The sequence below is a fragment of the Trichoderma citrinoviride genome (genome assembly GCF_003025115.1).
Source record: "Trichoderma citrinoviride strain TUCIM 6016 unplaced genomic scaffold BBK36scaffold_15, whole genome shotgun sequence".
NCBI lineage: Eukaryota > Fungi > Ascomycota > Sordariomycetes > Hypocreales > Hypocreaceae > Trichoderma > Trichoderma citrinoviride.
Window position 1 is genome coordinate 757,494 of NW_020194723.1, and position 23,557 is coordinate 781,050.

General features: G+C 53.7%; 5 protein-coding genes across 5 annotated transcripts; 2 read left to right on the plus strand and 3 right to left on the minus strand.

Moving 5' to 3' along the window:
• Nucleotides 1-400: 400 nt before the first annotated feature.
• Nucleotides 401-3,193, plus strand: BBK36DRAFT_1184147 (hypothetical protein; the record flags this gene model as incomplete). The annotated part of the gene is made up of 5 exons (XM_024896390.1): nt 401-573; nt 678-881; nt 965-1,716; nt 1,823-3,032; nt 3,188-3,193. The coding sequence occupies exons 1-5, from the start codon at nt 487-489 to the stop codon at nt 3,191-3,193; spliced, it is 2,259 nt and encodes a 752-aa protein (XP_024746292.1). The 5' UTR covers nt 401-486.
• A 4,330-nt stretch (nt 3,194-7,523) lies between these two features.
• On the plus strand, nt 7,524-9,314 carry BBK36DRAFT_1184163 (ammonium transporter; the record flags this gene model as incomplete). Its single annotated transcript, XM_024896391.1, has 3 exons — nt 7,524-7,590; nt 7,729-8,652; nt 8,725-9,314. The coding sequence occupies 3 exons, from the start codon at nt 7,524-7,526 to the stop codon at nt 9,312-9,314; spliced, it is 1,581 nt and encodes a 526-aa protein (XP_024746293.1).
• A 1,031-nt stretch (nt 9,315-10,345) lies between these two features.
• Nucleotides 10,346-12,490, minus strand: BBK36DRAFT_1162754 (phosphoglycerate mutase-like protein; the record flags this gene model as incomplete). The annotated part of the gene is made up of 6 exons (XM_024894470.1): nt 10,346-10,909; nt 10,987-11,192; nt 11,269-11,414; nt 11,468-11,529; nt 11,591-11,658; nt 11,740-12,490. The coding sequence occupies 6 exons, from the start codon at nt 12,488-12,490 to the stop codon at nt 10,346-10,348; spliced, it is 1,797 nt and encodes a 598-aa protein (XP_024746294.1).
• A 3,570-nt stretch (nt 12,491-16,060) lies between these two features.
• On the minus strand, nt 16,061-17,375 carry BBK36DRAFT_1128114 (Clavaminate synthase-like protein; the record flags this gene model as incomplete). Its single annotated transcript, XM_024891582.1, has 5 exons — nt 16,061-16,505; nt 16,578-16,747; nt 16,811-16,878; nt 16,934-17,167; nt 17,228-17,375. The coding sequence occupies 5 exons, from the start codon at nt 17,373-17,375 to the stop codon at nt 16,061-16,063; spliced, it is 1,065 nt and encodes a 354-aa protein (XP_024746295.1).
• A 2,013-nt stretch (nt 17,376-19,388) lies between these two features.
• Nucleotides 19,389-20,750, minus strand: BBK36DRAFT_1162756 (hypothetical protein; the record flags this gene model as incomplete). The annotated part of the gene is made up of 4 exons (XM_024894471.1): nt 19,389-19,495; nt 19,576-19,731; nt 19,816-19,858; nt 19,986-20,750. The coding sequence occupies 4 exons, from the start codon at nt 20,748-20,750 to the stop codon at nt 19,389-19,391; spliced, it is 1,071 nt and encodes a 356-aa protein (XP_024746296.1).
• Between the last annotated feature and the right edge of the window lie 2,807 nt (nt 20,751-23,557).

Consider the following 23,557-nt stretch of genomic DNA (forward strand, 5'->3'; position numbering starts at 1 on the left):
CCTGAGATGGAATGATTCTATGGCGATAACCACTTTATATACACTGCTCTTAAGGTTCCCCAATCTGCCGTCGTACTTGGAGAGTGGAAGTCAGGCGAGTGAGCTGCCGTGTGATTCTCGGTATGGATGCTGTCAGTTGTCAGTGACGCCATCACAGGTTTGCGGTGCTTTATCGATAAACGCAGCACAGTGACCTGACAGCGCTAAAATGTGGGGTCCCAGCCGCTGCTGTATCGCTGCTCTGCTCCTTGAAGAGCTTCGAACTTCAGTCGTCTCCCCACCAGTTTACCCTGGCCTTCTATTCTGTTTCTCTGCATCTACCTCGCACCCAACAATCCAACAATCTCCTCCCCCAAGCCCCGGGCCGACTCTGCATCTCCCAATTGCTTCGCCACTTCTTCATCTGCCGCTGCTGTTCGCTATATTATATGTTGCGAGATCGCGCAGTCTGCCCGCACCGGCGAGGCTCTCTTCCGCTCGGCCGCCATGGATCGCCCTTCGAGCAAGCCGCCGGCTCCTAGCCTTCGCACCGTTTCTGTGGGACGATGCTATGTGCAGACGGCGACCGATAGAGTAAGTTCTTCCATGGGGGCTTGCTGCCGTGGAGATTCGGCCGGTGTTGGGGGGGCGCGGTTGGAACTGGGAAGGGCTGACATGTCATGGAACCGACGTCGTAGTTTGGCAATGATGCCAAAGGTGCGATTCGAGATCGAGAACGAACGGCGTTGGGAATGAACCCGGAGGGGCTTGAGGCGCCGTTCAACTGGCCGAGTATCGATGGACAGGATGAGGGGGGGCATTCGCACGATTCGATATATCGGCTTGTCCCGAGCATGCAGGGCTATCGGAACAACTTGACTGCGCTGTCGCAAGCTTGCAATGTATGTGCGCTTGGGAAGGAGTCGCTTTCGCGGTCATGGCCGCAGCTAACGAGGAACTCCGTGATCCCTTGCCATTGGCTTAGCTCTACTTTGTCGCCTATCAAGGCCACATCTTCGTCTACATGCCCCGAAGCATCCCGAAACAGACGATACCCCGACACCCGGACCTACAGATCTATGCTGCTCCGAGTAAGGAAGCTCTTTCTATTGGCGGCTGCATCGATCCCGTCACTCCGCATACCATCAATCATATCATTACCGGATTTCTTGGGAAAGAGGAGATTCTGGTGGCTTGTTATGACGATGGAGACGTTGTCGCGTATTATGTCAAGGAGATTGCAGCCTCAGCATCCCGAACTAAAAAGACGTCCGAGAGAGGGTGCCCCAGCCGTCCACCGAGGCTCTTCTTCCACGAGAATGTCGGCCAGACGGCCTGGGGCTTGGCCATACACCGCAAGTCCCGCCTGATAGCCGTGAGCACGAATCGCCTCGAGGTGACGGTTTTTGCGTTTGCCCTCTCCACTTGTCAGAAGAAGTCAAAAGAGGTACGGGAATTCTGCGACTGCTGCAAGAGCAACGATAGCGCCAGGCCGAGTGTGCCTAGGAGGGCCCGGAACTGGAGAATCGTTGTGGCTCTCGGGAGTCACGCGTCCAATATCCCCAACATCTGCTTCGTCGACGACGAGGACGGTCAGGCTGAAAAGGTGTGCGCGGTGGATATCAAGGGGGTCATGTGGATGGCAGATATATGGAAAATGTTTCAGCCCGTCACACAAGTTCTTCCGTCAAGGCATCTCATACTGCAAAGTGAAGAGTTTTGGCCAGCATCCTCAAGGTAAGCAAGCAGTCTCCAGACCGCAACGACCAAGTGAGGCGAGGCTCTGACGAGTTGTTCTTTTTTCTTCTAGGGGATGGGGAGTGATGGCTCTTCCCGAAGAAAGCTTTGTGCCAGTCGACACTCTCGACGAGATGCTCGGGCTGCCCGAGCAGGCGCTCAACGTCTTCCAGCCTGGGTCGGGGTGTCCGCAGCCGATGGTGAACGTGGCCGAGTGCCTCGCAGCCATCCCGGACAACCCATGCCCCCCTCCCACGCTGGGGGGCAGGGCCGGTCAGTTCTACCGCAACATTCTGAATATGTCGCATGACGAGTCTTTACAATTTCTCGTAGGCGAGGCGGTTCCCGCCAATGACCTGGCCGGGGGCGGCCAAAGCGACGACAGCGACGCCGCATCTACAGTGTCTGAAGATATATTGCAGCTGGTTGAGGACGAGGTTGAGGATGAAGATGAAGGTGAAGGTGAAGATGAGGAGGAAGAAGAGGAGGAGGGGGGTGAGGAGGATGCGGAGGACGGAGACGAAGAGGCTGAAGAGGCTGAAGATGTCATTGTTGCTCAGGGGAACCCAGAAGTCATTGCTGCAGACCAGGGCGGCAGCGCAACTCTCTTTCCAACCCCACCAGCAGGACAGCAATTCCAGCAAGCGCTACAAGATCTAGACGTAGCGCTTGGACAGCTCGCTTACGCCGTGCAGGAATTCCAGGAGGCCATCTCTATTCCGGATTCTCCTAACCCAGCGTCGGCTCAACCTCAGAGCTTCCAGGATCAAGACATCCCGGGATCACCTCTTGAGAAGAGAAAGCCTGATCCCGTGCTGTTCAAACAGCGCAGCCACAAACACCTCAGCTCGCCTCCAGTTCGACTCGACATGGCTTTTTTCCCGCACAACGGAAAGATTCAGGCCGTTCCACGGTCCCCAGCCCAGCTTCTCGATTTCCTCAGGAGACCGATTGAGTTCAATAACAACGTTGGACCGCCAGTGGAAGATCGCCTTAAGAAGTTGACCAAACGATACCACTTTATTCGGACGTTTGAGAAGGACCTGGAGCTCAGGAGTCTCCGGGGGGTGTACGAGACGGGACTCCGAGAGATTGGCGTCTTGTGCCCCGACGCGCTCACGCTCGGCTGCTTCCAAGAACGAAGTATCCGGCCATACTTCCGCGCGACTAGCCGCCTGAGCTTGCTGTTCCATGTGCCAGAGCTCTCACTGGTTGTAGTAGGATCGCCCATTGGCCGGGTCCTCTTGATCACCCCAACGAAGCTCAAGACGCCCATCGTAGCGAAGACGGCTGGGATGTGGCATCACGGGCTTCGGGTAGAGTGCGTTCTACCTCGGCTATCAGACGAGCAGGCACACCGACCGGTGCTGCGGCCGCTGCACGGGCTGGCGGTTGGGCCGGTGCAGCAGGAGCAGGACGACGATGGCATGAGTGGTGGTGATGCGGCGGGTCGGGCGACGGCGCCGAAGAGGTATAGACTGATGCTGCATTATCGGAATCATGATATCTTGACGTACGAAATTACGAGGGAGGAGCAAACTGGGCGGCTTTGCATTTTCTGAGCCGACTTGATAGCATTGATCATGATTGGGGGTGTTGGAGTCGGCTACCTTGCATGTTCTTTCTACCTTGTTTTGGCGGCAATATCATGGAGGCAAGGAGGGCTCACAGCTGTTACGCATGCTTTAACATGAACACTTGTCCTGTCCAGTGCTAAACTCGTCTTCTACCTTGTCAATGTGCTGTTCTGCTTCCCAGCCTGTGAGCCCGTAGCCTAGTCTAACGAGCTCCTATGTAAGTCTCCTCTTCCATGCCAGTGAAGGAACCAATTCTTTCGACGAGCCCGTATATCCTGGATGCTTTGCCCTTCCAACACATCGGGCAACCGAACACCGCAGAGCAGAATCACTTTTCTTTTCAAGCCCTCGTTCAGCCACTTGAAACTGTCGTCTAGAGAGTGACCTGGCAGTAGAGGAAGACTTCCCAGGATAGCGGACTGTGAAAACTCCCGATCAATCATGGCAGTGATATTGTATTCATCACCGAAGAGGAGGTTCTGTATGCCCCCATATCCATATGAATCAAGGGGAATGATGGGGCCCTGGTTACCCTTTTTGTCTGCAGGAAAGTACATTGTCGCAGCCTCTCAACATTAGATCAAGTGACTCGTCTGTCTCGTCAAAGGGGGGGCGTCGCTCTCTGGGTGTATTTTCGGCAGCCGGACTTGTGTGTGCAATGACGAAACGCGTCCTCGTCAGTGCTTTCAGCTTCTTCTGACATAGCGAAAAGTATTGCAACCTTCTGATGGAGATGTATTCTTTGATGGAGACCCCATCCCGAGACTTTGTTGTTCAGCCATCTCACATGGTTTCAACTGAAATGACGAGGAGATCAATAGCCTGCGATTCGATCGTGGTGCTTCGCAGTTTGACCTTTTCCTCCAAAGTCGAGGTCATCTGCTCGGTTCGACGTTTCTAAAAATCATAGATAAGTCGTACCAGCGGGATACAATGTCGAACGGCTTCATCATATCAAGTCGGCTTGGTCTAGATCGTTTGGTGAGCTCTCGAACTGATGCTCTTCGTCCGGGCAGTCCATCTCCCATCGCCCTGCTTGAGGATGATCTGCCATTCCCATGACATCTTCAACGCTCTTCAGTGCGACATTCGCCAGCATTCAATCCAGGTTAAGGCATCATCATCGTCAGCAAAAACAGGAAAATTGCCAAGTCGGCTCATCGACGGCGATCGGACGATTGTTGACGCGGGCGCGGGCCCTTAGGGTTGCTGGCTCCGCAAATCGCCAAATCGGGGTTTCTCAAACGTAATGAGCAAGCGGGCCCGCGATTGGTCGGGCTGTCGCCTGATAACGAAACATTGGGCTCGACTTGGCTTTAACCGCGCCGCCGAGATAATTTTCATGTGCTTCTTGTCTGTTTTCTATATGAGATTTGCACTCGGAGCCCCCTACTAGTACTACTAGTAGTTCATGTAATGAAACAGGGCCGATGAACGGGTAACCGAGGATCGAAGAGCTTGTCCGGACGCGCGGGATCGATGGGGGGAGGAGGAGGCGGGGGTTACATGGGACTGGGGTAATGAATCGAGTTTTCATCGTGCTTCCTGGTTCCGACTCTTTGTTATTGTGGCACGACATTTTCTCGGGCTTGGGGCTTCTCTTGTGTGCACGTGAGATGTTGCCTTATTATTCTACTGATAGTATGAGTGAGATATCCAGGTCGGGCTATGTGAAGATCAGCTGGAGGCGAGATTGCTCTCTCTCACTTTCTGAACTTCCTCCATCTTCCCCCCTTAGCCATGTCTGAGACGGCCAGGTTCCATCCCGTGACCGCAGCATCGGTAACATACATACTGTATTCTTCGATAGAGTTGTGATACGTGATGTGGTGAAACACACAATCCGCGGCTCATCGCCAGTTCAATCTGTGGACGGTGGCAGCATACCCTGTCAGCCTCTGTATGCACAGTCGGCGATGACTTGACGCCACATCGATCCTAGTCTGGCGGTTGGTGGATAATACCAGCTCTTGACACTCAGCTAATGGACGCCCGAACCGGCCGGAACGCCCTTCCTGACGGACGAGAATGCCGTACCGGAGCCCATTGTCGTCGAATCGTAAGGTGCCAAAGCAGCCTACTAATAACTGTACTACTATACTTGTATCACCGAAATTCGGCCTTCCTCAGGTACGAGGCTCTAGAGATGCAAATAAGAAGCCAAGCAAAAGTAAGCAAAGGGCGCGGCTGTTGTCTGCCCCCACTGGACAAGCCCCAACGGTGCCCGCTCCCGCCCCCGAAGAAGTGGGCTTATCAGCATTTACATGATGGAGTGACGGCATGGACTAATACGGGGAGCAAAGCGGTAAGGTTGGACGAAGCAGGTACGATATTATTGTCTATCTTCTGCTCGGCACAAGCTGAAGAGACGGGGCTGTCGACAAGTCGCTGTACCTTCCGACGTGCTTCCATGCAGCCCCTTGTTGCTGCATGTGTTTACTGAGGTAGTAGTATAATGGAGAATAAGAGCGGTGTTGTACGATGCAACAGAATTTTGGCTGTACCTCGCAGATGCAAGCAAGGAGATTTTCGATTTCGTACCCTCGGATTGTCGGCTCAGCTGTCTCTCTGTGTATCGGCCTTGCCTCGGGCTTCAGGCCGAACACCGGCAAGGAAGAGACTGAGTTGTCGTAACGTGTTTCAGCCTGTTCCTCGTTCCTGAAATCTAACAGATTGCCCTAGCATTAAGCGTGAGATCCTAGATAATAAGGTAGACAATTAGAAACACAAAATAAGAAAAGAGGAAAAAGGAACCCGACGAAAATGTTCAGGGTGGTTGGAAAATGTGTGCTTGAAGGTGCTTATCCGGCCTCAGCCCAAAGAAAGAACCGAAAAACCCAGGCCCCCCTGTTTGCGGCCTCACCGATACTCCGCCGATACCTGGCCGGCCCGGCAATCTGCGCTGCACTTGCATGTTCTATTGTTGTCTCCGCGCTAGAGCGATTGCCGCCTAGCGTTATCGGCCAGCATGCAGAAAAGATACATGTACATGCCGGGAACGTACCGCCTGATTTCAATGACCGTATCTTTGGCCTGTCTGTTGTCGTTTGTCGTACGTACCGCGGATTATGCATGCCCTACCTACCTTATCTCTCATCTCACCCGTATCTCACGGGCACTCAGGGACGGAGAGCGTGTACTTTGTACCGTCCTCGGCGCCGGGTACAAGGTACCTAGTACTTGCAGTTGTGTATCTGATAATTCGTCGCTCTTTCTGGCCATTGATCATGATTGTGGTTTGCTCTTGCCTCATAATCACCGATCAAGTCATGCAGAGCCCTGACAGCCAGAGAGAATGAAAAGAGAAACGACACACCAAAGTTCTCCTCTTCTCTCCATCACAAAGCTTCATCCATCATCACTCGTCTCGATCAAATCGCAGGCTTCAATTGTCGCTCTCACTTTTATCGACGGCTTCTCGCCTCCATGCCAGCCATGCGGACTCGCGCCGCGCTTCGAACTAAGCCCTTAGCTCCAACATCCACCCACAGCCCTCGCCCCGAGATAACGAACAGTGAGATGAGATAGCAGAGCGACAACCTACACCCCCAGATCCCTGTGGCCACCCCCCAAGGGCCTCTCCGAGACGATGCCAATCCGCCGCTCACGCTCTGCTCTGGGTACGAGTACAGGCAACACCAGACGGCCCACCCCCGGTGTCTTATCTCTGGCCCTGTCTGGGGTAATTGGCTCTGGCTCTGGTTGCAAGGGCCACGGCGCTGGGCTGATTGATGGAGGAAAGAATCAAGAGGCGTGGCGGTCCTTGACAGTGGCCCCAGCTGGCTAGTATTGCACCCGGTTTGTCGCCGTGCTGTCGAAATCGGGGACTGCCTGGGGACTGGCTGGTTCACGGCGATGGTGTCTGCTATATACCACGGATCTAAGCCTGTCTGTTATCTCCCTGCCCTCCTCCTCCTCTTCCGTCCTTCTTCCTATCTTGGTCCTGCCCTCTCCTTCCTCTCATCTCTCCTGCTCTCCTGCACGCCTTATCTCTGGTCGAACCTGAAGGAGGCATCTTACTTCTGCAACCTTATCAGAACGCTTCGCTGTACTTCCCTCTGCCTCCCGGAACCTCGCCCTGGCTGTGCCGGCATCCGACCTGTCTTCGATTTCTCCTCGCCTCGTCTGACTGCCGCGTCGTATCTTTCGCTCTCGCTCTCCTACCTAGTCCTCGTGGCTACTTTCTCCGACTTCTATTCGACGACTTCCCCAGGTTTCGCTTAGCCCATCATGTCTTACGCCCATCTAGGGGCACCGACCGTGTTCAACGGGACAGGCTCCCTGGGCGGTGATGCCAGTATGTAAACGATATTAGCCTTGCCTCGACCCCGTTCTCCTGTAGCACACGAGTCCCCATCTCTCCAACATGCCCAATATGCAAGTCACTGTCGCAGCGGTGAAACGGCCGCGAGAAACTGACAAGCCTTTGCCTCAGGAACCGAAAACCTGAACCAATGGTATCAGTCCGGAGACCAGGCCTTCATCCTCGTGAGCGCCTGCATGGTGCTTCTCATGGTACCTGGCGTCTCCTTTCTCTACTCGGGCCTCGCTCGTCGAAAGTCGGCCCTGTCCATGCTCTGGGTCACCCTCATGTCCTTTAGTGTCATCGTCTTCCAGTGGTACTTTTGGGGCTACTCGTTAGCCTTCAGCTCGACCTCCAACAATGCATACATCGGCAACCTCAACCACTTTGGCCTCCAGAGGGTCTTGGCCACCCCGTCTGTTGGCTCTCCCCTGATCCCGGCCCTCCTCTACTCCTTCTACCAGATGATGTTCTGCGCAGTTACCGCCTGCCTGACCGTCGGAGCCGTTGCCGAACGTGGCCGGGTCGTCCCGAGCATGGTCTTCTGCTTCTTCTGGGCCACCCTCGTCTACTGCCCCCTGGCCTACTGGGTGTGGAACGCCAACGGCTGGGCATTCAAGAACGGCGTCCTCGACTATGCCGGTGGTGTCCCTGTCGAGATCGGTTCTGGAGTCTCAGCCCTTGCCTATTCCTGGGTCCTTGGCCGCCGAAACGAGAAGATGATGATGAACTTCCGGCCCCACAACATCTCTCTCATCACCCTCGGCACCGTCCTTCTGTGGTTCGGATGGCTGGGCTTCAACGGAGGATCTGCCTTTGGAGCCAACCTCCGAGCCGTCATGGCCTGTTGGAACTCATGTCTCACTGCCATGTTCGCCGCCATGACTTGGTGTCTCCTTGATTTTCGCCTTGCCAAGAAGTGGTCCATGGTCGGTTGGTGTTCAGGTACCATCTCGGGCCTGGTTGCTGCTACTCCGGCTTCTGGTTTCATAACCCCATGGGCCAGCATTATCTTGGGGGTTGTTGCTGGCGTCTGCTGTAACTTTAGCACCAAGAGTAAGCTTCTACTTGCCTCTCATGCTGCTTGATATTGAAACGGCCAGAAATTCTAACAAAACCGCCCAATAGTCAAATTCCTTATCCGCATCGATGACTCTCTCGACGTCTTCGCCGAACACGGCATCGGCGGCATGGTCGGCCTCATTTTCAACGCCTTTTTCGCGAGCAGCAACATTATCGGTCTCGACGGAGTCAACAGCGGTCTCGCCGGTGGCTTTGTCGACGGCAACTATGTCATCATCGGGTGGCAGATTGCTGCTATTGTCTCGGCTTCTGCCTACGCCTTTGTCATGTCCGCCATCATCGCCAAGATTATCGATCTCATCCCCGGTCTTAAGCTGCGTGCCTCGGAAGAAGCCGAGCTTCTTGGCATGGACGACGACCAGCACGGCGAATTCTCCTACGATTATGTCGAAGTTCGACGCGACTTTTTGGCTTGGAGCCCCCAGCGCGAGGAGCCTGCGCACGAAGCCACAGTCATGATCGAGCCCCAGCACGGCATCCAGGAGCATGCCAACATGGCCCGCTCTGCCAGCTTGGCAGACACGAGCGAAGAGAAGAAGGCTGCGTCCTTTGGGGATGGCAGGGAGCGATCCGAAAGTGCCGAGATGACCGAAGGCAGCCAGAGCTCCGAGAAGAGCTCCGAGAAGAGTGATTAAACATTCTTCATGCTTTGGACGTTTCCTTTCAATCTTTCTTTCTAATTGGGGGGTTTATACAAAAGCCGTTCCTTGTTCTTGTTCATTCTTGCTGCGACTTGCATTGCGGTATTGTATTTTTTTTTTTTTTTTCTTTTCTTTTTTTTTTTCTTGTTCTTTTTCTCTTTCTTTCTTTCTTGGATATGGGTTTGGATATCGGGCGTTTGGCGTTTGGGAAGCGTTTTTTTTACTTACACATGTTTATTGCTACGATACTGGGTTGTGCGTATGAGCGGGCGTTTTGGGCGTTTGATGCCTTGGATTGGGCGGGATGGCATGGCTTAATAGAGCGCAAAATGTCTTAGATACCAGCGAGAGTGGATGACTATGAATGAATACCTTGTTTGAGCTTCAACCATACCACTTGGGCCCCTCTTTCAGTTGGTGAATTTCGTGTCTCTGTAGACGTCGTATGTTCTGAGTGATGGATTGATATTGACCAGACCGTCATTTGAATTACAGTTATATATTGATACGTCTGTGCAACCTCCTTCAACCTGTAGACCTCGAGATCTAGAGTCCCTTATAGCCCTTTAGATCTGGCGTCCTTGTAGAAGAGCGCAAACAATGCCTCCCTTGAGCAAGTGAGAATGCTTCAGGGACATACTGACAATAGAAACCCTTCAACCAAGATGTAACCTAGAACGCAGTTCGGCCGAAAAGCTTCTCTCTTCCTTGCTGATTTTCTATATCAAACCCATGCCAGTAGTTCCACAAGTTTGATTAAGAAACGAAGCGTTTTGATGAAATAAGAACAAGAAAAAAAAAAAAAAAAAAAAAAAAAAAAAAAAAAAAAAAAAAAAAAAAAAAAAAAAAAAAAAAAAAAAACTCCGTATTTCGAGCCAATATTCCTGAGCGCCCTGTACTATGTAGATTTTACCTGATTCGCCTACCTTTTGTAACTTAATAACATGTATGTATGTTGCTTGGAATTGTGAAATGTCGACATGTAATTATAAACGCCCTCTCCTTGATGGAAACCAGACACGCCCTCATTTCGGAGCACCGTCTGTAATCTTGCCAAAAGGCTCCTTTGGATAATCGCCGAAACAAGCATAATCGTAGCTCGCCTTGGCAGACATGCCCTCCTGTATCTTGACAAACGTCTCAAACTCGCACCAGCCGTCCTTGCGACTGGCGTCGCACTCCGGGAAGCTCAGGCCCAGGGGGATGGTCCGCTGGTTGAGGACAAAGTGCACGTACTTTTGCTCTTCGCCGCGGAGGTAGCCGTCGCGGTTGGGCGAGACGGGCTTGGGCGTCTTGATGATTTCAATGTCGAGGCGGGCGCCAAAGGGGGTCAGGTGGGAGACGGTGAAGTTGTGGGCGCCCGGGTATCGGTCGGCTGGGAGGTCTTCCGCGAACTGGCGCAGGCCGAACGCGGTGAGGATGGAGATGATGTTGGTGTCGTGGGAGAAGTCAAAGTAGAGGCTCTGGTTAAGCGGGAACGTCTCGGTGTTGTTGTCCAGGGTGACGTTGATTTGAGAGCCTGAATAGCCGAGGGTGTGGTTCTTCAGCCGGGCAAGGACTTCCTGCTGGTACCCAATGCCGGTTGCCCTCTGCGCATCGTAGACGATAGGGTTAGTGTTTCTGGATCTTTGATTGTATTGCTAGGTTGGGCACTTTGAACACATACCCCGACAGGACTCTGAAAGGCATTGCCTCCCGAGAACCACAAATCGATGGAATAGCCAAAGCCTTGCCATTCCTCATAAGTGAACAAGTTGCAGAACATGCTGAAGCCGTATGCCACCGTCTCATAAGGGCACATGGTCTGAGCATTGTAGACATCATCAACGGTCCACTCGAACCCCTCTGTCATGTTCTGGAAGCGGGGGACAGCTATTGTAAGTTAGCACGTTAATATGCTCAGAGGCCAAATTAGAATGGATGGCTGTGATGGGGAGAAGAGGCATACCATCTTTGAGGTAGGTTTCGATCCACTTCTGCTTGGCCTCGTTGGCCGAGTGTTTGGAATTAGCATTCGGACAATTGAGTGAACCTGCCAGGGAATTGTTGAAGCCAGAGGCCTCGATGATGACTTCAATAGTTGCGTTGTTGGTCCTGAGAACTGTGTAAGCCAGGCTCAAAGAGGGGCTGAGCTTTGGAGCACTCACCATTCCAGTCCGAAAAAGCCAGCCATCCAGTTTTCTGCTGACTTGAGCATGCGATCCTGTGTCTATGCAAGCTGTTAGTCCAAGCAGCCAGATGTGGTGTAATTTCGCCATGTGTGAGCTTACAGTTGTGCGAACAATAATCTTGCTCTTGGGATTATACAGCCTGCCATACATGTAGCTATGGAGCACACCTTTATACACATGTCAGTAATGCCCAGGGGTGCATGTACTCGGACAGTTCATCGCTGACGCAATGGGTGAGGTCGGCTTACCCGAGTTGTACAATTCCTCGCGGCCCTTGGGCACCAGAATCTCGGATCCAAGATGATACTCCCAATCCTTGAGAAAGCTCAGCGGCCCCTTGGGATTGAACTTGTCCGAGGCATTGGCAATGCGCTTGGCAAAGTCTACGACGCCCACCCCAGAAGTAGGATAGCGGGCGCCGTGGCGGGACAGCATCTGGACCTGGACGATTTCGGCCCCCGGGGGAAGGGGGTACTCGTCAACGCCAAAGCCCGGCGAGGGAAAGTAAGGGGACAGGTAGCCCATCATCTTGAAGATGGTGTCGTTGCCGGGCTTCATGCCCGCGACGGGGATGGCCGTCTGCAGCGGCTCGTTGGGCACAAACGTCGCGGTGGGATCAAAGGCCCTCGTCTGGGCCAGGAAGGCGGCGCGGCCGGTGGCCGTCGGGCCGGCCCACAGCTCCGGCGATGTCTGGAAATACTGGGGCACCTTGCTCGGCTTCGGACACGAGCCGGAGTCGGAGCCCGGGATCAGATACGGCAGCGACAGGTACAGGTTGGCCGCCAGCAGGACGACGAGCGCCACGACTAGGACGAGGATGGTGGTGCGGTACCGGCGATCGGCCCGCGAACGGCGCGGCGGCAGGTAGGCAGAGGACGCCACTCCCTCCTCCTCCTCATTGGCATCTTGGGTGTCGTCTTGCCTGTCGTCTTGGTGGACCGGCCGGTAGTCTGAGGTGTCGCCGCGGGCGGGCTTGTTGATTGGCTGCGAGACGGGCATGGCGATGGACGGATGTCGAGTCTCGAGTCGGCAATTGGCTGGCCGTGGCCGTCAATAGCTTCTGTCTGGCGGGCCAATCAATTAGCACGAGAGCGAAGACGGCAGCAGGCAGGAAGAGGGCACAAGGAGACAAGATGAAAGGGATCACAAGACGCGCGTCTCAGCCCGTGAGGTGCGGCTGATGCTCGTGCTCGTACACGAACGACGACCTGTGGTGTACTTGGGGTGTGTGTACTTACCAGCAGCAGCAGCAGCAGCAGCAGCAAGTCTGTCCAATTGTATCGGGGATTCTGTGTCCGTCCTTGCCCCCAGCCCCTTGTCTCAACCCAGGCCGACGGAGCCGTATGTACGATGCGATGTGATGCACGATGGCGATTCGATTCGATGCGATGCGATGCGACGCGATGCGATCAAGCAACTGATGCGACCCGCCTCCTCTGTCTGGGCCGCCGAAGTAGCGCTCTGCCCTCAGCCGGGTCCGACTCGCTGGCAGGGCGCAGCAGCGGCTGATCTCTGGTCCCCCGAAAGCGATGGATGATGCCGTGATGGCAAAAGCGATGAGATGAGGTTGAAAGATGGAACCGCTTAAGGAAGGGATGGAGCTGCGAGCTGAAGACACCTTCGAAGCTGCTGCCAATTAACTGAGACAGGCGCCCCACGCATAAGCAAGGGGGTGGTTTTGTTGCCGCTGTATCTTATTCCCTGTACTAAGCTGTATGGAGAGGGTACTTGAGCCCCTGGCGAGGACGAGGGACGTACAGTATGTTATCGGATATATGGCACTGTATTTTCGGTTCTGGGTTACTCTTAGCGGGATCCCGGCGACGCTGTAGCCCGCTAGACAAGTGCACCAAGTTCAACGGGGAAGCATCCCGCCGTTTCGGATCCCCAGTAGTGACACTGTATCACTAGTGGTAACAGCTAGGTAGTCAGTCCCCTAGGCTTGATTTCTCGGCATGTAACGAGAGCACAACAACGGCTTGCAAGTTCGTTTTTTTTTCTGGACAACAAGCGAGGTGACAACTACTAGTAGTTATTGGAGCCCCTGGAGGTGAGACATGGGATGGGGAACCCTTTTAGGCTCGCGATCGTGACGAGAATCGAATCGTGTGGGCATCGGCATCTGTGCCTCGCATCGGAACCTTGGCAATCGGATTCTTTTCGATTTCCTCTGTGTTTGCCTGGGGACGGGGGGTCAGCACTTGCGCGTTGGATGAGGCCAGCTTTTTGATATCATGGACATGCGTAGATACACGGTCTTTTCGCTTCGTCTCATGTCATGTCTGTCTTACATCGAGGCATCATGACTACTACTGCCTGCCTACTTTGCTTTACACACAACTCTTATCAATGCCAAACCACAAACAACCGAATTCATCCCACTATCCTTCTGTAAAACGTCCCATTGCGTGCTCTGTAAACCCACTTCCTCTGTAGTCCTCAACCCATGCCCCATGACGCACCCATCAAAACCATGTCTCACAGGAATCCCAATGACCCTACCTATACACCCTCAAAGCGGTCATCCGATCCCCTGTTCCCCCAGCCATCATCCGATCGCCATCCCTAGATCTTCCTCTTCTCTCTCTCTCTCTCTCTCTCTTTCTGTCACTTTCTGTCTTGGCTGTCTTATCACCGTCACCGACAGCAAGGTCCGCGACATGCAGCTGGTAATCTGCCACAATCTACTAAGTCGGAGACAACATCCACATCATTTGAGTCAAACCTACCAATGCTCTGCCGCTCCAAGTTCTGCGACTCATCACAAAATTGAAAGCCATTGGCGAGACCAAGGACACGGGATACGTAAATTCCCAGCGTTCAACACAAACGGAGTCCCGGACCGGCCAACTGCAAGGGAGAAGAGAGAAGAAGGAAACGAGTCAAGACATCAGTTCAAGAACAAAAAAAAAAAAAAAAAACAAAAAAAGCAGTGAAAAATTGAAACAGAGCAGCATGAGAGAAAAGAGACGCCCGTGTAACCTCATCTAAACGCCGCCCGCCCGCGCTGAACACGTCGTACAAGGAACGGTAGGTACTTGACCCAATCCCAATTTTCCTCGCCAATACCGCGCATAGCCTCAATACCAAAACATCACACCCCCCATTCAGCTCAGCATCAATGCATAGTTTGTTTTCTCTTCTTCTCCCATTTTTCCTTTCCTTTTTATTTTCTCTCTTTTGCTTTTTCAGTTGCCCCCCTCTTTTAGTGTTACCTTGGTGCTCATCACCCCCTCCGTTCAGCTTCAGGCTTATACGAAGTGTGATATGCACTACTCCCGGCAACCACCAACTTACACGTACTCGTACTGGATACCTACCCAGTCAAGTAAGAGAAAACTACAACATTGAACAAGCCACCGCCGTCTCTCCCCCACAGCCCTCTATCCCGCCCAAGACATTTATTACCAGCACATTGAACCGCCTGCGCCCTCTGTCTCTTCTTTTCTTTTTTGTCCGTCCTCGCCACTCGCCCTGCTCTGTGTTCCCATCGTCTAGAGCCAAGGCCACCGCCTGCCGCGTCTAAGCTACTACTGTGTAACCTCTATCTCCAACCAACAGTCCATCAGATACATAGACAGCCAGCCCATTGGCCAATATTACCCTGAATCAAGTGCAGAAGTTCTGCGTGAGACATCATGACCGCCATACCTGTACTACTACCACTGCCTGTAGTATGTACATACGTACTTTGACTGCATGCCTTGTATGGCAAGTCGAGACCAGGTTCAAGCGACGCATCCTTGCAAGAAGCGGCTGAATCAAACGGACATCCTGGTCTCGTGACCACTGTAATTGTGTCGGCATCCCAACGGTCTGGTTCAGACTAGAGGCAAAGCGCGGGCTCCACTTTCGACGTCCATCAAATGACAGGCTCCCCCAGCTCGAGGTCCATCGCCAATCGGGGGTGCCATGGAGGCCGCAAATTGCTGCTGAAAGGCCATGACCATGCTTGTCAGGCTGCATCTTCATCTACAGTGCAGGGAGTTGCATCTGGCATCATGCAAGATGAAGCAATGGATCGCCCTGATCGATTCGCCATGGCTTGTTTGCGCTTTGTCTTCGTATCTGTCACTCCCCTCCTGCGTAATCAGTCCTCACACCCCAGCTCCAGCCACCACTCATTCTCATAAAAAAGAAAGAGAGAAAAAGGCGAATCGGATGATGAGTATAAACACATTTTCATTGTGGACCAATCTAATTAGTACCTAGCTCTATTCTATGCCGTTCTACCTTTTCGTGCCGGCGTGAGCGCATCTTTGGCGGAGACTGATCCCCATCCGTCTATCTATATTATTTCGATCAAACAAAGCAAGGGAAACAGACCCCGGTCTATAATTTTTTTGTGTCGTTTTTTCTTTTTCCATGTGCCAGAAAAACGCCGACCTCAATGCAGTTGCGCCCGGCGGACAGAAGAGTCTATGCGTCAAAGGGGGAGGGAGCCTTTCCCCGTCCATTAGTGGCTCTCGCCTCAACACCCTGTTCCCCCCATCTCCGTGTATCTCGTAAATCCCCTGATTGGGGGAGAGCTTCGAGGCCTTTTGGCCAGTCAGCTGATAGCTTCCAACCCTAGTTGGGCTGGGATCGCAGAGGAAAGTAGCCAGAAGGCATGGGCTCCAGGTGCCACACACGGGTTCCCGTCTCGCCAAAGGCCTTCTTCCACTCATCCTCCAGCTCAAGGGGAATGCCCCATCCCATCTCGTCATCACGGAGCCGCATGCGAACAAGGTGCCTGCGCTGGTTGGGCTCAGAGCCGTTGACAAAGCCCGCGCGTCGGTGGAGGACCGCCAGGTTGTTGATGAAATGAATGTCGCCTGGCTGGGTGGTGAACTCGAACTTGGTCGCTTCGGCAATATCCTGGATAGCGTCCAGGGCCTCCACTTGGGCAGCAGTGAGTGTTGGCAAGTGAGCAGGTCTAGCGTGGCTGGCGCTCCCCATGAGAGCAGCTCTACCAAAGTTGGTGATCAGATGGCCGTCGTGGTGGAAGAAAACGGGTCGACATTGGAACTTGGGCCTAGAGTGAGACACAGTCAGGTTAGCTTGCGTCTTGGCGCAATAGCATCATCAAAGTCTCAAGGTTACTCACAGAGCAAAAGGCCAGTCGGATCGAGCCAGCGTGCGGATCAGGTCCGGGCGGGTGGCCGCAAGCACATTGTAGACAGTGTAGGTCGACGCGATAATGCATTTGCCTCCAGATTTGGCCGCGTTTCTTGTGAGCCAGCTGATGATGTCGCCAGCCTCCTCGTTGTGGAAAGTCTAGTGGTTCACACTTGCGTCAGCCGTCTGTGGAGAATGGTACTCATATTGCAGGTGACTTACAATGGGAGAAGTCGAATGGCGGTGGTGCTCAGCCCTTTGCTTGGAAGTGTCGTCGGCAATGATGTGAACTAAGAAATTTGTTAGTCTACCGCATCATCTGGGGCCGGCCGCTCCCTCACTTACCCAGCATGTTGCCCTTCTTGTCCTGGCGACCGAATCGGTTGGCAATGTGTGCTTGGACTCCGAGATAGATGGTCGTCAAGTCCTCAACAGAGTACTTCTTGGAGTCGAGTCCTCGAAGCACAGCGAATCCCTTTCCCTGGTAAATATCGCTGCGCATACGGCTCAGCACCTTGGGGCCAACCGTGGGAAGCGGGAAATTGTCAGGGGTGGCGAGATCTCCATCCAATTCCAGTGCTATGACGCAGTCAGTATGTGAGGTCCGGAGCAGTATTGTCAATGGCAGTCGGCTCTCACCCTTGAAGTGCTTGAGAGCGGCTTCAATCTCGTGAATCTCGTCCGCATCCAGGTGGTGGATGTAGTCAGACTGGTGAGCAAATTGCTGTCCGGTCCAAGCCAGGGGCGAGGAAAAGCCGGCAGGGAAACCATGGGGCAAACTCGACATTTCTGCAGGAGCATAAGGCAGCTTGAGCTCATGAGGAGGAGCAACAAGCGTCGAGTTGACGACAGGGCCGGCCGCGGGATACGCCATTGCGAATGAACGAAGACGGACGAGCTGGTGACTGCCGGAAATGGGGGCTCTGGGTAATTGGGGGCAAAGAATGTCGGGACTCTAAGGTCAGAAGAGAGCGTAAGGGTTGGAGAAGAAACAAGGCTGTGGGAGATGTAGTCGAAAGACAAAATATTGACGAGGACGAGTATATATAGAGACTTGAAGAGTCGGTGTACCTGCTTGGATAGATGGCAAGAGTAGGAAGGAGCTGAGGACTCTTGGCCCCTTATATCTTGGAAGTACAAAACACAAGGGCGTCATCATCCATGATAGACCGCCTGCTTTGTCTTTGGCAATTACGACTTACCGCTGTCTCATGCTCAGTAGCTCAGCAGGCAAGAACGGAAATATGACGACCCGAGACTAGGTTTGACCTTGATCTACCTACAATAGCCAGATGCGCGAAGCCTTGAGGCAAAAAGCAACGACAAATCGCCCTCCACCTGAGCAATCGCCAAACCAGGTACCTGGTTTCTCTCGGGAGTCACTCCCGGTGCCGTGCCGTCGCCGGCGTCGCACAAAGGCGGCCTTCCGGCTGCCACCGCAGTACGTCCTTGTCCACCATCGCGGCCGGCGGCTTGTCCAGGCACTACCTGGCAAGCCGAGCCTCTAGCAATCATTGTCCCTGCATTTGATCTCCTCCGGCCTTGGCGAGAGCAGCTTCCAAGCTCAATTTGCTGTGAGACACTTGGTAGGGGGTGAGAAACCGCGAGACAGCCCGGCTTGTGTAGCGGCTCTAGAGGACTGACTAGGTGCGTGATAGTCTCTCGTCGGCCTCTGGCGCTTCGTTGTCCCCATTGGTTTTTCCTGTTCCCTCTTCCTCTTTGCTTTTTTCTCTTACTTTCCTTTTCTTTGCAAGGAAGTTGTCTTCTTCTCTCCCCCCCCTCATTTTTAGCCCTGTATCTTTTTTTCTTTTTCTTGCTAGGTTCCTCCTCAGCTTAGCTCTGGAGGTAGGTCATCGTCCACTTGGGGAAGGAAAACAACATCAAACCCACACTCCAGGCAAACCAAAACAAGCCTCTCTCCCTTCTCCCGCCGCTTGAAACTAGCGGTCTATCGCTGTCTGCGTCAATGTCCCGTGAGTCGATGCTGCTATCCTGGCGTGGATGCGTTGTAATTTCGCCCTCCAGCGACGACGGGAGCGTGCGTCGTGAGAGGCATGTGGCCGCTAGCCACCCATGACCGGTGGCCCTTCTTTGCGTGTTTGCTGGACTGGACTGACAACTTGCAAACAGAGCTGGCCGAGTTATATAGGAAGCTCGCAGTGGCCTTCAATCAACGGGTGTGGAAGACGCAAACCCAAACATCAACCTTGTGATTGCCTCGCACGGGCCGTTTTGTCCCCCGTCGCACCAACATACACCAATCCCGCAACAGTCAGTCCATCGGCGATACCGGTGAGAAAAGAGACAAGAGCCTCGATACATCCTAGCGTGTTTCCCTTGCCCGTTGCTCGATGCGAGCATCTTCATCTGCAGTTCATTCGTACTTTGTGGCTACCACTGAACAAGGATAAAGCGACACCCCATGACCGGATCGGCCTGCGAAACAGCTGTGCAGTCCCCTCTAGCGTATGGGGTATTCCGACTAGCAGTACTACCTACGGTATCCCTGGTAATCAAGAGTGTACATATGTATGTACGTATGCCCCTGGCCGATAGAAGCCACTACTTGTACTATTTCGTATTACCGTGGAACAAGATACTGTCATGGTCGGCACACTGTCAGAGCCAATCTCAGCATAGGGGTACCTGCAGCCTGCAGCCTGCCCTTTCATCCAAGCCTACTGCGCACACGCAGTACCACACTCTCACCGCTTCGACGAGTATTCTTGCCACCCTCAATCGACCTTCTCGGTCAGGCTGATTGATAGAAAGGAAACAGTCGCAAGATCCAAATGCAAAGTTACCAGACGGTGTTCCTGGGATGCCACTTCTCGTCAAACAGTTGGCTTACGAAGTAGAAGTCATTCTCGTACTCCCCTCTGGCGCGGAGTTGCTCCCAATCTCGCTCTGGCAATCGCAGTCATGGATTAGCGCGACTCCGGGAATCTGGTTCGCCGACATGATGGTGGTAATATCCGGGTACTTACTATGCCGCTGGACGTATGCCCTGGTCGCCCGAACAAACTGGATCTTATCCTCATCAAGATGCGCTAATGTCCGCAGATCTTGATCCTCACACTCGTCCGAGAAGGGAGCCACGCCCTTGTTGCAGTAGTGAAAGTGGGCAAGGATGATATTTGCTCCTATAATGCAACACGCCCGTCGGAAAGGCGGAATTTGTCAGATGTGCGTGCATACGATGCCAAGCAAAGGGGGGAAAGACTCACCCAGATGATATTCTTGCACCTTGCCTTCTCGAGCAAACCGGCGCTGCAGGGTAAAACCAGTTAGCAGATTGATACTGGGGGGGCGAATTGGTTGAAGACAATCGCCCCTGGCATGGCTGCTGGTTGCCGATGTCTGCTCCCTTCAACTTCTCTTATGGGAGAAAACTCACATTCATGCCGTGTTTGCGAGCATAGCCCGCATCATGTTTCGTGATCAGGGCGACGTTGTGGAGCAGAATGAATGCTACCAAGTACGTCACCAGCCAGCTTGACGGCTTGTTCTTGAGCATTACTTTCTGAAGGTTGTCCAAAAGCTCATGCCGAAGTTTAGTCTGAATATGCTGGATCAATATCATATCCATCTGCGCGCCCAAGACAGGGGGCAGCGGGATCTTCCCAGGGTTGGGACTGGTATCGTCCAGGATATCACTGGTCATGCCCAGCTTCTCTTTCCCGGCGATAAACGCCGACGTGGTCGACAGGCGGACGGCTATCCACAGCCGAAGCGTCCAGTTGAGGAGTTCAAACGTTTCTGGTGGAGTTGCCGGGTCTTTCCACATGTGCCAAGCTTGGAGGTACGTTTTGTACAAGAGGTTGTCGCTATCACCAAGCATGTTTCGAAATATGTCGGTCATGGAGTCTCGGATGTACCGGGTGTACGCCGATTTTCCCGCTTCCAAGTCGATCAGTGCATATGGCGGAATGGTAACCGACTTCTTGGTCCCTTGATAGTCCCATGTCCGCTCTAGCTTATCGCCGTCTCGCGGAACAAATCGACGCACCTGCAGTGGCATATACCTGTTTGAAAAGCCTACAGATATGTAAATGACCTTGACTTCGCGCGAAGCCCAAAGCTGAATGGGATCAGACGAGTTCTTGTTCCATCTTTGTGTCCATTCGTAACCTGGGACTTGACCCGGCTTGTAGAGGGTCATATCGGTGATCTTGTATCGGAGACAAGGCAGCCGCGCAGCCTTTGTATTCTCTACCTTCTTACATGTCAAACAGCTGCCGCCTGGAATATCCGAGTTGAACTCGCACTGCAGGGGTACCACTGTGTTAGCCTATTCCATCCCATGTCGAGTGTTGCTCTGTTACACGGCAATGGGGCACATCGCCGCACATTGAAAAGCGCAGGGGTGCAAGCCATCACTTACGCGTATGCGCTGCATTCTGCATCGTATGCAAGAACCCATCTTTCTTGTTTGGGCTGTTTGTTCTCGAAGACTTTGGTCTCGAAACGGACCCCGCTTGCCGTTTCGCTGAGCAGGCGGCTGGTTGTTCTCGGCCACCGGCTCTTGCCTTTGAACAGCTGAGTCCACCCCATCATCGTGTGGCACCTGTTGGACTGAAGTCTGCACCGCGGGAGCGTCATAACAACCATACGGCTCCGAGGGTGTAATGTCAATGGTCACCAAACGAGGGTGGACCAGCGGAACAAGGGGGGCTGGACCATATTGCAGCGGCAGAACAGAATTCGTATCTAACGGGTTCTCATCGATAGACGGCATTGGCATCGCTGTTGTGGCCGTTGTGAAATTATACAGTTCCGAAGAGGCGAGTTGATTGGGATACTCATGGCCTATCTGAGTGAGCAGATAAGGGTCGTTGCCCGTATTTTCCATGGATGGCGGCTCTGGCAGTAAAGATGACTCCAAAGCTGGTTGGATCAGAGGCTGCAGCGAGGCTTGGCCGAGGACGGGATAGTCGTCAAGGGCAGAGGGATTCAAGTTGAGTTGATCATCCTGAAGTGGCGTAGCTTGGGGAAGTGCTTCAGCGCTAGACACAAGGTTTTGCATGGGCTGCACCGTCTGAGCTGGTACGGGTGGTACCGCTTCCATCGTAAACGGCTGAGGGGGTTCATACACCACTGCCGTCGGAGCGGGGAGAGGCTGGTATCCTGGAGTCCAAGTCGTCAGCCGTTTGTCCTTGGCACTAGCAAGGAGTCACAAAGCAGCGGATAGGAATTTTGCTGACCGGTGGGATGCTGCCATCCGAAGTTACAGCAAGCGGAAATAGACTCTGCCATACAAGCCAAAGGGGAGCTCAGAGGTGGAACTTCAGAGATGGCAGGTGCCCATCGCGGGATGATTGACGTTGCATCATGGACCTGCTGGTGGTCATGTCGACTCGCCACAGGTGGTTTCTCCTGATAGCCAGTGCCAGCTGAGGGTGACTCGTCTGTGGAAGGCATCTGATAAAAGCCCTCTAGTCGTCTGCGTTTGTGTGAATACGGATGTGATCCGGAAGGGCAAACGGGAGAATAGTCAAGCGGGTAGCCCGATGTGTTGCCCGGTGTGTATCCAGGTGTATATTCAGGCGCGTATCCTGATGTATGGCCTGATGTGAAGGGTGACGTGTATGCAGATGCGTGTTCGCAGTAACCGAAAGAAAAGCCAGGGACCGCCGTAGCTTGTCCTACAAAGAGCTGTGAAGCATCAGGGGGCAATTGTGAGAACTCCGTGTTTACGACAGGAGCCAGAGGCAGCGGAGGCACCGATAGCACATCAAAGGTGCCCAGTGCCCTCACTCTCTTTCGACGTGGAGCCTGTATGAAGGTTAGCTTGACCGCGCCGCTCAAGGGTGATGAGGGGAAGAGGGAGGTACGTCAGGTAGGCTGAATCGATGTCGTACGGGGATGGGAGTTGGTGAAAGGGAGCCAGCAAGAGACGGGGGAGCATAAAGGTTGAGGGCAATTGTGACGAAGACTCAAACATCAGACGGCGGGAAGCAGTGCCAGATATATCTATGCAGGCTACCGTCGTGGGGTGAGGAAGGCTGCTTACCATGATGCCAGTAGATAGAAAGGGGGTGTTGGACAGATGCGGCGTAGTAACAGAAATAGAGTCCAAGGTACTGGCACGTGGAGAATCAAGTATCAACTAGACTCCAGAGACAAGGCAGTATCAACAAGGTACACCAAAGCTGTGCACCAAACCACCGGGAGAGTTGAACAGCGCCAGGGGAGGGGTGGAATTCCTCCGGTGCCACCAGAACCATTCCTGGGGGCAGAGTTGGTTGGCTTTCGCTATGTCAAACGATAGGTGGAGCGAAATGCTGGGCGGCCGAGGAGGAGCGGGAACACGGGAGAAGCGCAAATCTCCAAGCACGAGTGTTCGTCACCGGTGTGGTCTCGTATGGAACAAGTTCTGGCCGGAGAGTGAGAGAGGCAGAGACAGAGGAGGCATGTAAGTAGGGAGCCAGCTAGCGTTGGGCTGTCGGCGAAGTCCAATGTGCGGCGCCGACCTGCGAAGCGCACCCGCTGTGGCTACACTCGTCCAAGAGGAGCGACGGTCCCGTGCTGCCGCCGCCACGCTGGTGACCGATGATGGACGTGCTCCGGGGACACTGGTGTTGCTGTTGCTGTGCTGCCGACGCTGTTGGTGCCGGCTGTATCCTCGAAACCCAGGGATCTCCTCCGTGGTAAAGCAGGGATGATGGGTAGCGCGGACTAGAATCTGGGGGCGTGTTGCCGAAGTGTGCATAGGCGCTGGCCTATGGTCTAAGTGGCTGGATCCCAAGGCTAAACGATGATAGCTGTGATTTCTTCCAAGGAGGAGGAGAAGCGAACTCGGTGAGAAAGCGAAAGTCATGGATCCCGTTGCTAAAGTGTATGTATTTAATGGCAACTGAGGGGTTGCGGACACAACCGGGGGGGTCAATTAGTCGGGATGCAAGCCCAATTAATTCCTCAAGGTCTCATTGAAGCAAAGGTTGCCTGGGCTTCCCCGATCGGGCCGGC